The 15,324-nt window shown below is 39.4% G+C and overlaps 1 protein-coding gene across 1 annotated transcript; it reads right to left on the bottom strand.

The window, feature by feature from the left end:
- Nucleotides 1-13,899: 13,899 nt before the first annotated feature.
- On the bottom strand, nt 13,900-14,364 carry LOC123583203 (40S ribosomal protein S23-like). The gene has a single exon (XM_045450095.1). The coding sequence runs from the start codon at nt 14,362-14,364 to the stop codon at nt 13,933-13,935; it is 432 nt and encodes a 143-aa protein (XP_045306051.1). The 3' UTR covers nt 13,900-13,932.
- Between the last annotated feature and the right edge of the window lie 960 nt (nt 14,365-15,324).

Genomic DNA, 15,324 nt, shown 5'->3' with positions numbered 1-15,324 from the left:
TTTCTGCTGAGTATTCTGCATTCCATACTTTTAGCAAGTCCACAGCTGAGTGAGAACCTGTATGCATGCTTAGCAGGAGAGGTGATGGATGGCAATTTATCAGTTTCTTTCTATATCAGGGCCTAAAACTTATGGCTCTCAGCACTTCCTAGTTGCCGGTGATTGATGGGTTTGTTTACTAATTCTCCTTTTGGTCTGGAGGGAGATACTGAATGGGGTTTCTGCCAGCACTCTGGAAGGTTTGGCTGAATCCCAGAGCCAAGAGCTCTGCAGCCCAAGCTGTGTTTACGCCACAGAAGCCCTTGGTTTTGGGGGACTTTAATCACTCTCCAAACAGATGCATTGCTGTTAGGATGGACAAGGTATTGAAACTTGCACTCTGCTCAGTAGAACCTAAATTCTTTTTGGTCATCAAAGTGTTCATTTTTTGCTTCCAACAAAGAAATTAAGTGGAACATAATTGTGCCTTTCAACTTCATTCCCATTTGCACGGTTACGTTTCTGACCAAAATGAAAGAGGCTACTAAATTCTAACCTCAGATTATGAATAACACCTTTTTGGTTGAATAAGAGAGTTAAATGGAAGCATATATGTGAGATACCAGCATACTCTCTGTGCAAGCTTACACAAAGTAGTATGCTCTTTGCATCTTTGAGAAAGAAAACTATATGTGAGTGTGCATGAAGAATTATGTTTTACACATAATTACACAGGCAACGTGTATTTACTTTTCATTATCTGACAAGGTCCATAGTGTGTTACCTAACTGCAAACATTGGCTTTCACACAAAAATAAGAGGTACTTTTAATTTCATAGAACTGTCCTATGAAGAGGGGCAGTTCAATTCTCACCAGAATTTAGGCCAAAACTAATAAAATATTTTCCGGTGCCTTCTTGCGGCCAAGAAAACATCATATACACAATCTGATAATTGACTTGCATCGTTTTGTATGCAAGCCTCTCTCTTTCTCCCATTTATCCTTCCTGTGCTGTGTGTTGCCTTCTCTGCAAAGCCCGTAGAAACCAAATCTGGTATTTTTACTGTGTTGAAAGGATCCTGGTAAAAACAGTTTCTAAATAAACATGACAGGTGTTGAGAAAAGCAGCTGGATCTGGTTTAGAGGTCTAACAGATGGGAAAACATTAAACTGGAAATGGAGAGAACAAACCTTTGGTTCTCTGATACAGACACCATTGTGGTTGTGGGTCTGTGACCATTTCCAAGAGCCGCTAGCCACCAGCCTTCATCAAACTGTGACATTGAGTTCGAAGTGAAAACTGTCAAGAGAATGAAATTGGAGACAGATGTCCCTTAGAGGGATAGGAAGAGACAGAAGGAGGCTGTATCTATTGATTCAAAATTTTGGTTAGATTAATACACTGCTTTTCGGAATAAATCTTTGGTGAATAAAGGCTCTTCATAAAAAATATTGCCCACACTATAGTAACAAATAGACATTTGATAAGTTATGTAAAGCAATGCTGCTAGGTTTTCTACCTTTGTAATCTCTGATTCTTTAGACCATGTGAGTCAGGATCTAAACACTGAATACTGCCAACAATGACAAATTATTTCACCAGCTCTAGTCTTTGTAGAATCTACCCTTACCCTAGTGTTTCTGGAAACATCCAAGGCATGTTTTTTTGTTTGTTTTGTTTTTTCTAAACTCACCAGTGCACCCCTTTTAGCTATAACAGGTCAACTGCCATTTCTTGTTCTGCTCTTAACTTCCTGAGGGCCCTGGTGCTGAGAACCAGGCTCGAACTCACGGACCGCGAGACCGTGACCTGAGCCGAAGTTGGACGCTTAATGGACTGAGCCACCCAGGCGCCCCTATTTTTTAATTTTTTTTAACGTTTATTTATTTTTGAGACAGACAGAGACAGAATGTGAGTGGGTTAGGGGCTGAGAATCCAAAGCAGGCTCCAGGCTCTGATCTGTCAGCACAGAGCCAGACGTGGGGCTCGAACCCACAAGCTGTGAGATCATGACCTGAGGCGAAGTCGGACACTCAACCGACTGAGCCACCCAGGCGCCCCTTTTCTCAGCATAGTTTTTTTTGTTTTTTTTTTTTAATTTTTTTTTTTTTCAACGTTTATTTATTTTTGGGACAGAGAGAGACAGAGCATGAACGGGGGAGGGGCAGAGAGAGAGGGAGACACAGAATCGGAAACAGGCTCCAGGCTCTGAGCCATCAGCCCAGAGCCCGACGCGGGGCTCGAACTCACAGACCAGAGATCGTGACCTGGCTGAAGTCGGACGCTTAACCGACTGCGCCACCCAGGCGCCCCATCTCAGCATAGTTTTAAAAATATATACACAGATATGAAATAGTTTGATCACTCGGAAGCAAACTTTTCTATCCCAGTTGTTTTACTTATCCTTTGATTTGCCTTTTATACATTTTTGCATGGTCTTCATAACCAGTTGGAATGTTTTTAACATAAATTAAGTTTAGTATTTAATTATATTTTCACCCCCTGATACAGAATGCTTCCTTATTTGATTTTACCTTCTGGTAATAAAGCTTCTAACAATGGAATCTGTTTTTAGAAAAATCGTCTTTAATAATAGATGCAATGCTGCAGTTTGGAGTTTAGAGCTTCCTTGATAACGGAATTGGGTCATGAGACTGAACCATTTTGCTGTTTGAGATAACCCCAAACACCCATCCATCATAAAGTTCAGTTGGGTAGTTATGTAACCCAATGTAAGGGAAAGGGAGAGGAAACATGTTGTATTTCATTTACCATATGTGGCCTTAATGATTTATAAATATAGAGAAAGGGAATTTGCTGCTTCTCAGGCTGGCCCAGGGGGCATTTTGAGGCTTCTTTTCATCTCTCACTCTATTTTGTTTCTATCTCCTCCAAAAATCTCAAAAAAAAACTTCAGATAATTTCTTTTTCATTGATGATCTGGGTAAAAATGACAGCGTCTTACTCTTTCAGCATGCAGAAAGTAAATTCGAGAATTAAGCCACTTTCCAGAATTTTCAAGTTATCTTCCAATCCTGGCTCCCCAAACAAACAAAACCCCAGGCCACTTCCCTACTGGCTTAATCGTCTGACTATTCAGGTCAATGTGGATTATTTTGGCGCAGATTGTTTTGAAATCGCACTTCCGGTATGTACCTCTATTTACCTAAGAGAGGAAAGTTTATGTATCATTGCAAATGTCTCAGTGATTACTTTAGAATTCTGCCTGCAGCAAAAGCTGGTTTTTCAAGTTTTCTGTTTTGAAAGAATGCCAGAAAACACCCCTGAATAATTATTGGAGTAATTCTGGAGCTGTGCTTGCTGTGGCTTTAGGTGTCACATTCATTAGCTCTGCCACACAAATGTCCATCCTCCAAAACTGGGATGAGCTGTAGGGATCAGCCACCCCCGGGCAGTCAGTGTCCTCAGAGAGCAAGGGACAGGCTATGGAGGGGAGGTGCCATTTGCTTCCTTTCTCTTTCAATGTGGACAAAACCCCCAGTGTATTGATTGCAAGTTTATTACATTTTATTTGTATCCATAAATAATTTTAAGGAGAATTTGTGCGAAGCAAGCTAATTTGAGAGACCAAGGATTTTGGCCCTGTGGCTTTGCATTTCTCTTCTTTGTCTTCATTCTACCTCCCAGATTTATTTCTAATTCTAATTTTGCCTTGTAGAGAAGGTTGAGTTGACGCGCGTGTTTTGAAGGACCTTTATAGTCCTAATGTTTGTTTTTTTTTTAATTTTTTGAAATCTTATTATTTTGAGAGACAGAGAGAGACATGGCATGAGTGAAGGTGGGAGCAGAGAGAGAGGGAGATAGAATCTGAAGCAGGCTTCAGGCTCCAAACTGTCAGCACAGAGCCTGACGTGGGGCTCGAACCTATGAACCTTGAGATCATGACCTGAGCTGAAGTTGGGTGCTTAACCAACTGAGTCACCCAGAGGCTCCCATAAGAGACTCTTAAATACAAATTGAGGGTTGCTGGAGGAGTTGTGGGTGGGGGGATGCCTAATGGGCCAGTGGCATTAAGAAGGACACTTGCTGGGATGACATTGGGTGTTATACGTAGGGGATGCATTACTGAATTTTACTCCTGAAATCATTATTACACCATATGCTAACTTGGATGTAAATTTAAAAAAAGAGAGAAAGACAGAGATAAGGTCAAGGGAGGTTTGGATTTCAAAATGAGCCCACTTGATGTATCTGGAGTGAACATTTCATTTTGTTGTATTTAAGTATTGAAATATGTAATACTGAGGTGGGTCAGTAGTCTCAGACTTTTTGGTCTCAGGGATGCTTTACACATTTAAATATCTGTGAGTCTTCCCAAAGGGTTTTCTTGATTTTTTAAAATTTGATGTTTGTTTATTTTGAGAGAGAGAGACACAGAGTGTGAGCAGGGGAGGGGCAGAGAGAGAGAGGGAGACACAGGATCCAAAGCAGGCTCCAGGCTCTGAGCGGTCCACACAGAGCCCCACACAGGGCTCGAACTCATAAGCCGTGAGATCATGACCTGAACCGAACTCAGATTCTCATCTGACTAAGCCACCCAGGTGCCCCATCAAAGAATTTTCACTTATATGGTTTATATTTATTAATATTTACCATTTTAGAAATAGAAACTGAGAAATTAGAAAAATATTAATTAAAAATTTTAAAATAATAAACCAAGTGCCTGTTAATGTAAATAACATTTTTAGTGAAAATACTAATCTTTTCTAAGGTTAAAAAATTAATGAGAAGAATGACATTGTTTTACATTTGTGAAATTCTTATACTTAGTACAAGATAGCTGAATTTTCATATCTGCTTCTGAATTCAATCTGTCGCATTATGTTATTTTGGTTGAAATATTTACAGATATATAATTTGAAAAGGGTAATTTAGTAGCCATAAAAAGGTCATTATGAGTAATCTTTTAAAAAATTTTTTATTTATTTATTTTTTAATTCACATCCATGTTAGTTAGCATATAGTACAACAATGATTTCAGGAGTAGATTCTTTAATATCCTTTACCCATGTAGCCCATGCCCCCTCCCACAACCCCTCCAGTAACCCTCAGTTTGTTCTCCATATTTATGAGTCTCTTCTGTTTTGTCCCCCTCCCTGTTTTTATATTATTTTTGTTTCCCTTCCCTTGTATTCATCTGTTTTGTCTCTTAAAGTCCTCATAGGAGTGAAGTCATATGATATTTGTCTTTCTCTGACTAATTTCGCTTAGCATAATACCCTCCAGTTCCATCCATGTAGTTGCAAACGGCAAGATTTCATTCTTTTTGATTGCCGAGTAACACTCCATTGTGTGTATATATATATATATATATATATATATATATATATATACATATATATACTTCTTCTTTATCCATTTGTCTATCAATGGACATTTGGGCTCTTTCCATACTTTGGCTATTGTTGATAGTGCTGCTATAAACATGGGGGTGCATGTGCCCCTTCGAAACAGCACACCTGTATCCCTTGGATAAATGCCTAGTAGTGCAATTGCTGGGTCAGAGGGTAGTTCTATTTTTTAATTTTTTGAAGAACCTCCATACTATTTTCCAGAGTGGCTGTACCAGTTTGCATTCCCACCAGCAATGCAAGAGAGATCCTCTCTCTCCGCATCCTCGCCAACATCTGTTGTTGCCTGAATTGTTAATGTTAGCCATTCTGATGGTTGTGAGGTGGTATCTCATTGTGGTTTTGATTTGTATTTCCTTGATGATGAGTGATGTTGAGCATTTTTTCATGTGTCAGTTGGCCATCTGGATGTCTTCTTTGGAGAAGTGTCTATTCATGTCTTTTGCCTATTTCTTCACTGGATTATTTGTGGTTTTGGGTGTTGAGTTTGATAAGTTCTTTATAGATTTTGGATACTAACCCTTTATCTGATATGGCGTTTACAAATGTCTTCTCCCATTCCATCAGTTGCCTTTCAGTTTTGCTGATTGTTTCCTTCACTGTGCAGAAGATTTTTATCTTGATGAGGTCCCAATAGTTCATTTTTGCTTTTGTTTCCCTTGCCTCTGGAGATGTGTTGAGTAAGAAGTTGCTGTGGCCCAGGTCAAAGAGGTTGTTACCTGTTTTCTCCTCTAGGATTTTGATGGCTTCCTGTCTTACATTGAGGTCTTTCATCCATTTTGAGTTTATTTTTGTATACGGTATAAGAAAGTGGTCCAGGTTCATTTTTCTACATGTCGCTGTCCAGTTTTCCCAGCACCACTTGCTGAAGAGACTGTCTTTATTCCATTGGATATTCTTTCCTGCTTTGTCAAAAGTTAGTTGGCCATACATTTGTAGGTCTATTTCTGGGTTCTCTATACTGTTCCATTGATCTGAGTGTCTGTTTTTGTGCCAATACCATACTGTCTCTATGATTACAGCTTTGCAATACAGCTTGAAGTCTGGGATTGTGATGTCTCCAGCTTCAGTTTTCTTTTTCAAGATTGTTTTGGCTATTTGGAGTCTTTTCTGGTTCCATACAAATTTTAGGATTGTTTTTTCTTCTAGCTCTGTGAAGAATGCTGGTGTTATTTTGATAAGGATTCATTGAATTGTAGATTGCTTTGGGTAGTATTGACATTTTAACAATGTTAGTTCTTCCTATCCAGGAGCATGGAATCTTTTTCCATTTTTTGTGTCTTCTTCAATTTCTTTCATAAGCTTTCTATAGTTTTTTAGTGTATAGATTTTTCACCTCTTTGGTTAGGTTTATTCCTAGGTATTTTATGGTTTTTGGTGCAATTGTAAATGGGATCAGTTCCTTGATTTCCCTTTCTGTTTCTTCATTATTGGTGTGTAGAAATGCAACCAATTTCTGTGCATTGATTTTATATCCTGCAACTTTGCTGAATTCATGGATCAGTTCTAGCAGTTTTTTTGGTGCAACCTTTTGGGTTTTCCATATAGAGTATCTTGTTATCTTTGAAGAGTGAAAGTTTTACTTCCTCCTGGATGATTTGGAATGAGTAATCTTTTTTGATATTACCTCCAAACTAGGAAAGGATTAGTTTTTTAAAGGTGCAATGTGAAATCTGAAGCCATATCATCGAGCTGTGTACTGTTACATTCAAATCTTTTTGTGACTTAGTTTTGTAACATCATGCATTGGAAATTTGGAAAATACTGGTTTACCGAGTTATGCATCGTTTCTAAACGTTAACACATTTTGTTATACAATATGATGAAACCACATTCATTTATATCACCACAGATCCTATCAGAAAAGCCTGTATTACAAAGTTGTCAACCTCAATGTTGGGTATGAGGTTTTCAAACTTGTAATTTTTGTCGAAAGCTCAAATTTGGTCATTGGCCACAAACACTACCTGTTGTTTTCCTTAAAGTAACAGGCTTTTGTTGTTCATTTTGGAGAAAATATCTGCCAAATAAGCAAGTTGAATAAGCCTAATCAAGACTGTCAGTGGAATCTTTCAGACAAAATGATGTTCCATGAAAAGAGCAATTTTCAAAACTCAAATGGTATGGTCCATGTGTTTTTCCTCAAGACCAACATTATACTTTGATATGCACCAAAAGAGCTTTAAAAGTTGCTGAAAGAGTAGATGTTAAAAGTTCTCATCGTGAGAAAAAAAATTGAAATCGTTGTGTGTTGATGATGTCAAGACTCATTGTCATCATCTCACTATTTATGCAAATTATTCGTGTTGTGCACCTGAAAGTAATATGATGTTTTATGTCACTTATATCTTAATAAAAATTAAAGAAAAAAACTTTAAATGAAGAAGTGGTATGTGTGTATGTACCGTTTTTTTTTCACACAATTAAAAACACATGTACTTATGGCTTACATTTTAATAAAATGAACATTTCTACTGCTTTGTAAAGAACATCAGTAAGTGAAACTGCTATTCAGGGAGCACCTGGGTGGCTAAGTCAGTTAAGCGCTGACTCTTGATTTTGGCTCAGGTCATGATCTCACGGTTGGTGGGTTCAAGCGTCACGTCAGGCTCTAAGCTGGCAGTGTGCGTGGAGCCTGCTTGGGATTGTCTCTTCCTTCTTCTCTGCCCCTCCCCCCCTTGTGCTCTCTTTCTCTTTCAAAAATAAATAAAGAAACGCTTGCTCTTCAAATGTTCATCATTAGTATTATTTTATTGTCTTTTTTGAAGTACGGTTGACTAACAATGTTACGTTAGTTTCAGGTGTCCAACATAGTGATTCAGCTTCTTTATACATTATGCTATCTATGTTCATCACAAGTGTAGCTGCCATCTGTCACCATATAACACCATTCCAATACCATTGACCATATTCCCTACGCAGTACCTTTTATTCCTGTGATTTATTCATTCCAAAACTGGAGGCCTGTATCTTTCTCTCCCCTTCAGCCATTTTGCTCATTCCTCCAACCCCCTTTCCTCTGGCAACCACCGTTTGTTCTATGTATTTATAGGTCTGATTGTGCTATTTGTTTGTTTTGTTTTGATTCTACGTATGAGTGAAATTATATGGTATTTGTTTTTCTCTAACTTATTTCACTTACCGTTATACCCTGTATGTCCATCCATGTTGTTGCAAATGGCAAGATCTCACCCTTTTATGGCTGAATGATACATATCACATATCTTTTGTCCATTCATTTATTGATGGACACTTGGGTTGCTTCCATAGCTTGGCTATTGTAAATAATGCTGCAGCAGGCGTAAGGGTGCACATATTTTTTGAATTAGTCTTTTTTCATCTTTACTGTTTTTACTGAACATACACTATAAGCACATTGGGTACCATTGCCTTGAGTTGTGCTTACGCACTAGCCATTTCTCCCACTATTGCTTTGTAATATCAGTGCAAATGCCAACACTCTGCAAAAGTCCCTAACATCATAGCGTTGTTACGTAGATGGTTCTGACTTTCTGACTTCATAGACTTCCTGAAAGTTGCTCATGGATCACCAGAGGTCCGTGTACTATTTTAGAACCACTGATCTAGATCCTCAACTGGTCCTTTCTTTTTTTTTTTTTTTTTTTTTTTTTTTTTTTGGTCTACATTTTTGGCATTTTTATAGAAGCAGACCCAGTGAAAATATTCTAGGACATGAAATTTTAATGCTTTTATAGATTACAGGTTTTAGCCTAAAAGAAACAGTGATGTTTCCCCCTTTACAAAAAGAATTTCCAGAGGCCAAAAGCACACAGTTCTTAAATTTATCTTAGAATATGGGGATGAAAAACGATTCAAGCCTTCTATTATTTACTCATCCAACAAATATCTTTAAATGTTTACCATTATAAAGTACATAGAAATGAGAAATAGAAAATTTATAAGTTGTAGATATATATTCATATACTTTTATTAAAATGTTTCTAAAAATTAATTTAAAATCATTTTTTTTTTCTGTGTATGCTCCATACAGTAAATTTCATTTATTTATTTAAGTGAATATCTACTTTGGTTAGAAGAATCCTGGTATCAAATCAATTCTGTAACTAATGCCAGTCACTACAAAGTAAAAATTACACCTGAAATTTAGAGTCTTTGCTATGCAAAGTTCTCTTTCCTGTTTTTCCTCTTCCTTGCCCGCACCATCCCTCTGCCCCCCCTCCTTTCCTTCTTTCCTTCCTTCCTTCCTCCTCCTCTCTCTCTCCTTCCCTTTATTTTTTTCTTGCCTTCCATTAGTGGAGAAAACTTTGGTTTTAAAAATTACCCCTGGGGCGCCTGGGTGGCGCAGTCGGTTAAGCATCCGACTTCAGCCAGGTCACGATCTCGTGGTCCGTGAGTTCGAGCCCCCGCGTCAGGCTCTGGGCTGATGGCTCAGAGCCTGGAGCCTGTTTCCGATTCTGTGTCTCCCTCTCTCTCTGCCCCTCCCCCGTTCATGCTCTGTCTCTCTCTGTCCCAAAAATAAATAAACGTTGAAAAAAAAAATTAAAAAAAAAAAATTACCCCTAGTGAGCTACTTTCAATCTGATAAAGGTTTTTTTTTTTTTTTTTGTCTGTTGTTTTTATTTTTATTTTTGTTTTTTAATTAAAAAAAAATGTAATCTTTCCTTTTAAAGGTTTATTTATTTTCGGGAAAGTACAAGGTGGGGAGGGGCAAAGAGAGGAGGACAGAGGATCTGAAGCTGCACTGACAAGGTGACAACAGTGAGCCGGGTGTGGGGGCTCGAACTCACAAACTGAACCGTGAGTCGTGACCTGAGCTGAAGTCGGACGCTCAACTGACTGAGCCACCCAGGTGCCCCTTATTCTTTTTATTTTTTAAAGAAAGAGTCTATTTTTGCTAAAATGTATCCCTTGGAATGGATCTGAAATAATTTTTACATATCACTTCTATCTTCCTTTTTATTTTTATTTTCCATCTGCAAGTACCTCTGTGAATTCCTTTCCACATGCATAAGGTTATCCTTAGAGTTCTTCTATGTAGCAGTTCTAGCACCAATATGCAGGGCAGAGGCTGGGCTCTGGTAGTGTAAGGGCTGTGTAGCAGTTAAGAGCTCTGGAGTCAAGGGGCCTTATATTCTGATTGTGTACCTAATGACCTTGACGAAGTTACTTAACCTCAAAAGCATTGGTTTCTTTATCTATAAAAAGGGACTATTATTAGTACTTACTATTATTAGAGGTTTAATGAAGATAATACAATGCAGTGACTGGCATATAGTTAACATTTAATGTATGTTATTATTACTTCTGAGTCTCAGTGTTCTCAGAATTCATGTTAGATGGTATATAAATTAATTCCTTTCTGTATGGTTGACTTTTGTGCTAATAAAATTTCTGGAAACTATCGGCTACTGTTCAAAAAGAAAATCTATTAGTATAAGACGGATCACAAATCGACATATACCCTGTACACAGATGTCAAAAGAAAATGAAGTTTATGTTCTCTCTGACTTATTTAATCTTTCTTGTAAGTACCTAATCTATACTGAGTAAGAAAGTGGAACAATTTATTCTAATCCAATAATTTTAGTTTAATCCATTAGTTTAAGTCTTTACGCAACCTGGAATTTTTTTTGGTCTAAATTTTGGTATTTTGGTTTCCTTCTTTTCAACCTGCTTTTCTCCCACATGGTGTCTGGGACTATTGGAGAGGGGTATCCTGTGGTGAAGGGAAAGAGACAGTCTTTAAGATTTATTTCCAAGGCTACATACTATCTTCCAGTCCCTGTTGTTTATCTATGACCACTCTCGCCCTGTTTTCCTTAGAGATTGAGGTTGCTGCCTACTCTACAAATCAGCGTGAGGGCTAAGTAGCTCTTTGGTTATTGGCCATAAGCTCTCTGTGACATCCATTCAGTCCTGGAACACTTGGCCATGGCCATGCTGATTCCCAAGGGACCCAAAGGAGCTGACTTTTGTGCGCCACTTTGTCATCAGGTGGGAACATCTAAGGACAACTCAGCTAAGATCCTTTTACTGCATGATCTCACTGTGCCACAACTTTAACTCTGAAGCCATTCCTTCCCTCCTGTGAAGTAGGGCTCAAGTCTTTGTGATTTAGGCATTCTCTTAAATCAAATATGCTTCCCCTGTCTGGAGCTTTGCTTCTGAGATAGGAGAGCAGGACACACACGTCTCACCTACTTTTGCTTGCTTTTCCTCACCCAGGGTAGAAGGATGGGCTTTCTACCTCCTTTACCTCATTTCCCTGGATTTTGTGATCAGGGACACCTGCCCCACCTCTCCATGTGCTTCAAGTGGTGCTTTGTGATTTAGACATCTTTCCTGACTGTCTGCTTTTCAAGTCCACTCTTTCCCTTCTAGAGGTCAAGAAAGTCAGCTCTGAGATTCAAAGCTGATCAATAGTGTCTTTGTTTGAGGCTCTTTCCTCTCCTAGAGCAATAACTCAAGGCTCAAATTGGTGAAAAAAAGCTGAAAGCACTTAAAGGGGAAATGAAGAACATTGTTTCAATATTTACAAAATAATGTCCATTGTTATGTTAATTTACCAAATGTTCCTCCAACTACAAGACCCATACTTTTTCCCCTGCTTGGCAGTGGACAAACTTGTGGTCTTTCAGGGCAAGACAAAAGAAAATCAGAAATGAGAGGATTAAAGGGATTTGAAGTAGCTGGAATTTAGACAAGAGGAGTGAGGAAGGAGAGCGAGACGTATTTAAGATTCTCTGAGCTCACTGGTGCCAAGCGTTACTGCTTGTAGAAATGGAAGTATTCCGGAACATTTTCTGATATTACTTCAAGACTTAAATATCTCCATTTTAAAGGATTATTAGTGAAATGACTACTTGCAGTCCAACACATATAGGTCTCACCCAGTGGTATATCCAGAATAATTAGGGTATAATTGAAAATATTGCCAGGGAGAATTTCTTCAAAGTTTCAGCATTTGCCTTGAGACCACCCTAAATGAATTAGGATGCTGGAGTCAGGCTGTCTGGAGTTGAGTCCCAGACCACACTCAAGTGGCACATGAAAAGTTCTGTTTTCCGAACTATAAAATGAGGATTATAATAGCATTTGTTGAGTGTTTTTGTATGCTGGATACATGCACGTTAACTCATGTAATCAGGAAATAACCTCAGGATGCATTATTTAGAATCTCTGTTTACAGATGACAAAGCTGAGTCTCTGAGAGATTAAACTACTCGTTCACCATCATATAGTTAGCTAGAGGTGAAGGTGGGATGAGAGTCCAGGCAGTGTGACTCACGACCTGAACAGTGACAGCTAACACTTTTGGACATACTCTGTGCCAGGCGCTAATCTAAGAACTCCTTATCCTATGAGATAGGAACTGTTTTTATCCCATTTTACCGATTAGAAAACTGAGCACACACAGGTTAAGTAATTCGCGCAAGCTGACATACTGATTAAGTATGGATTCAGATCCACCCAGTCTGGCTTCAGCTTGTGCTATCAACCTTCATGCTACACAGGAAGATGTCAAAGGGTTTTTGTGGGCAATAACTGAGAAAATCCGCGTGAAATACTTAGCACAGCACCTGGCATAGAGGAAATGCTCAGTAAAAATGAACTAATTATTATTAACCAGGAATTCCTATAAATTGGCAAGGGTGATTGAGATCATTTAAGCACAGAGTGTTCTGTGCAGGTAAACCTTTTGTTGTGTGTGCTATTCTCGTAATTGTCCTCATGATTTGGGTTTATATAATTTCATTCATTAATTCATGAGTTCATTCAATCAGCCAATCTTGCCTCATATGTCACTTTTAGTATGCCAACGCTGTGCCAAGTGCTTTGGTAAGTGACGTGGAGAGACCTTGTTGGGAAAAGGCTCATGGATTCATTTTTCAGGCTAAGTTTTTGCCCTGGTCTTGTAACAGTTTCCCACTCCTGAGATGTTTTATCTCTTAATCTGGAAACTGTGTGCTAAAACTTTATAGCTTTTCACCTAATGTCTGGCTCACTTTTATTTCCTTGAGCATTTTTATTTTTAAATTTAATTTGGGAGGGAGGCAAACCATAAGAGACTCTTTCAACGTTTATTTTATTTTTGGGACAGAGAGAGACAGAGCATGAACGGGGGAGGGGCAGAGAGAGAGGGAGACACAGAATCGGAAACAGGCTCCAGGCTCTGAGCCATCAGCCCAGAGCCTGATGCGGGGCTCGAACTCACGGACCGCGAGATCGTGACCTGGCTGAAGTCGGACGCTTAACCGACTGCGCCACCCAGGCGCCCCAAGAGACTCTTAAATACAGAGAACAAGCTGAGGGTTGATGCAGGGGGTGGAGGAGAGGGGGAAATGGGGGCTGGGCATTGAGGAGGGCACTTGTTGGGATGAGCACGGCGTGTTGTGTGTGAGTGATGAACTACAGGAATCTACCGCAAAAACCAAGAGCACACTTTACACACTGTATGTTAGCCAATTTGCCAATAAATTATGTTTTTAAAAAAGAGCTAACAAACATATTACTTACTTTAAAAAAAAAAAAAGCAAAAACAATGTATTTTTTATTTTTTTAGCATTTGAAAATTTATTATTTTTCACCATCAAAACTTATGATCTTGGTCTTTCCTTCTTGCCCTTGTATAAAGTCAAAAGAGAGACCCTGGCTGTTTTGACAATGTTAGAGCCAAATCCAGGAATGTCACTGATCGCATGACCTTTGTGACCAAATCCACCAACAGGAACATCATCATTTTCCTCCGTAAAATTTAAACAACTATCATTGGGCACAAAGGCTGTGATTTTTTGGCCATTCTCAACCAGCTGGACCCTGTCACACTTCCTGATGGCAGAATTTGGCTGTTTGGCTTCAGCCCCTATTTTTTCCAGCACAATTTCCTTTGCGTGGGAAGCACCTCCAAAAGCATTGGCCTTCAGGGCTGTGCCCAGATGGGCTTCCCTGTACTGTTTACCATGCCGCTTCTGATCTCCTAGGTGGCTACGGCACTTCCTGGCAGTATGGAGACCGAGATACTTGCCCATCCGGCAGGTTCCAGGGGCCTGAGCCAAAGAGAGAAACAGCGCAGGAAGGAGCCACCTATTTCCTTAAACGTTTTGAAAACAGGGCTTTTGTTCCGAATGCCATTTTGCTTCTGCTAAGGGGAAGGAGAGACTATGCATAACCTAAAAAGCACTGGTCTCAGAATCAGAACACAAGTTCAAAGCCAGTTCTCTTGGCTCTTTGACCACTAGCAAGTTGCTTAACTGCGTTAAACCTCAGTTCCCTCCTTTGAAGGGAGGTAGCAATTTCTACCCCGTAAGACTGCTGGGTGATTGAATGAATGATATGATATTTGTCTTTCTCTGACTGACTTTTTTGCTTAGTGTAATACACTCTAGTTCCATCCACGTTGTTGCAAATGGCAAGATTTCATTCTTTTTGATTACCGAGGAATATTCCATTGTATATCTGTACCACATTTCTTTATCCATTCGTCGGCTGATGAACGTTTGGCTCTTTCCCTACTTTGGCTATTGTCAATAGTGATGCTATAAACATTGGGGTGCATGTGCTCCTTCGAATCAGCACTTCTGTATCCTTTGGATAAATACCTAGTAGTGCAATTGCTGGGTTGTAGGGTAGTTCTAGTTTTAATTTTTTTTTTTTCAACGTTTATTTATTTTTTGGGGGGACAGAGAGAGACAGAGCATGAATGGGGGAGGGGCAGAGAGAGAGGGAGACACAGAATCTGAAGCAGGCTCCAGGCTCTGAGCCATCAGCCCAGAGCCTGACGCGGGGCTCGAACTCACGGACCGCGAGATCATGACCTGGCTGAAGTCGGACGCTTAACCGACTGTGCCACCCAGGCGCCCCTAGTTTTAATTTTTTGAGGAAACTCCATACCGTTTTCCAGAGTGGCTGTACCAGTTTGCATTCCCACCAGCAGTGCAAAAGAGTTCCCCTTTCTCTGCACCCTCGCCAATGTCTGTTGTTGCCTGAAT

The sequence above is a fragment of the Leopardus geoffroyi genome, chromosome B1 (genome assembly GCF_018350155.1).
Source record: "Leopardus geoffroyi isolate Oge1 chromosome B1, O.geoffroyi_Oge1_pat1.0, whole genome shotgun sequence".
Classification (NCBI taxonomy): Eukaryota; Metazoa; Chordata; class Mammalia; order Carnivora; family Felidae; genus Leopardus; species Leopardus geoffroyi.
Note: the sequence above shows the minus strand (reverse complement) of the source record. Positions and strands in the feature narration are given on the sequence as shown.

Bases quoted from the DNA above. Each gene is read 5' to 3' on its own strand.
- LOC123583203 (XM_045450095.1), bottom strand. From the start codon at position 14,364: ATGGGCAAGTATCTCGGTCTCCATACTGCCAGGAAGTGCCGTAGCCAC.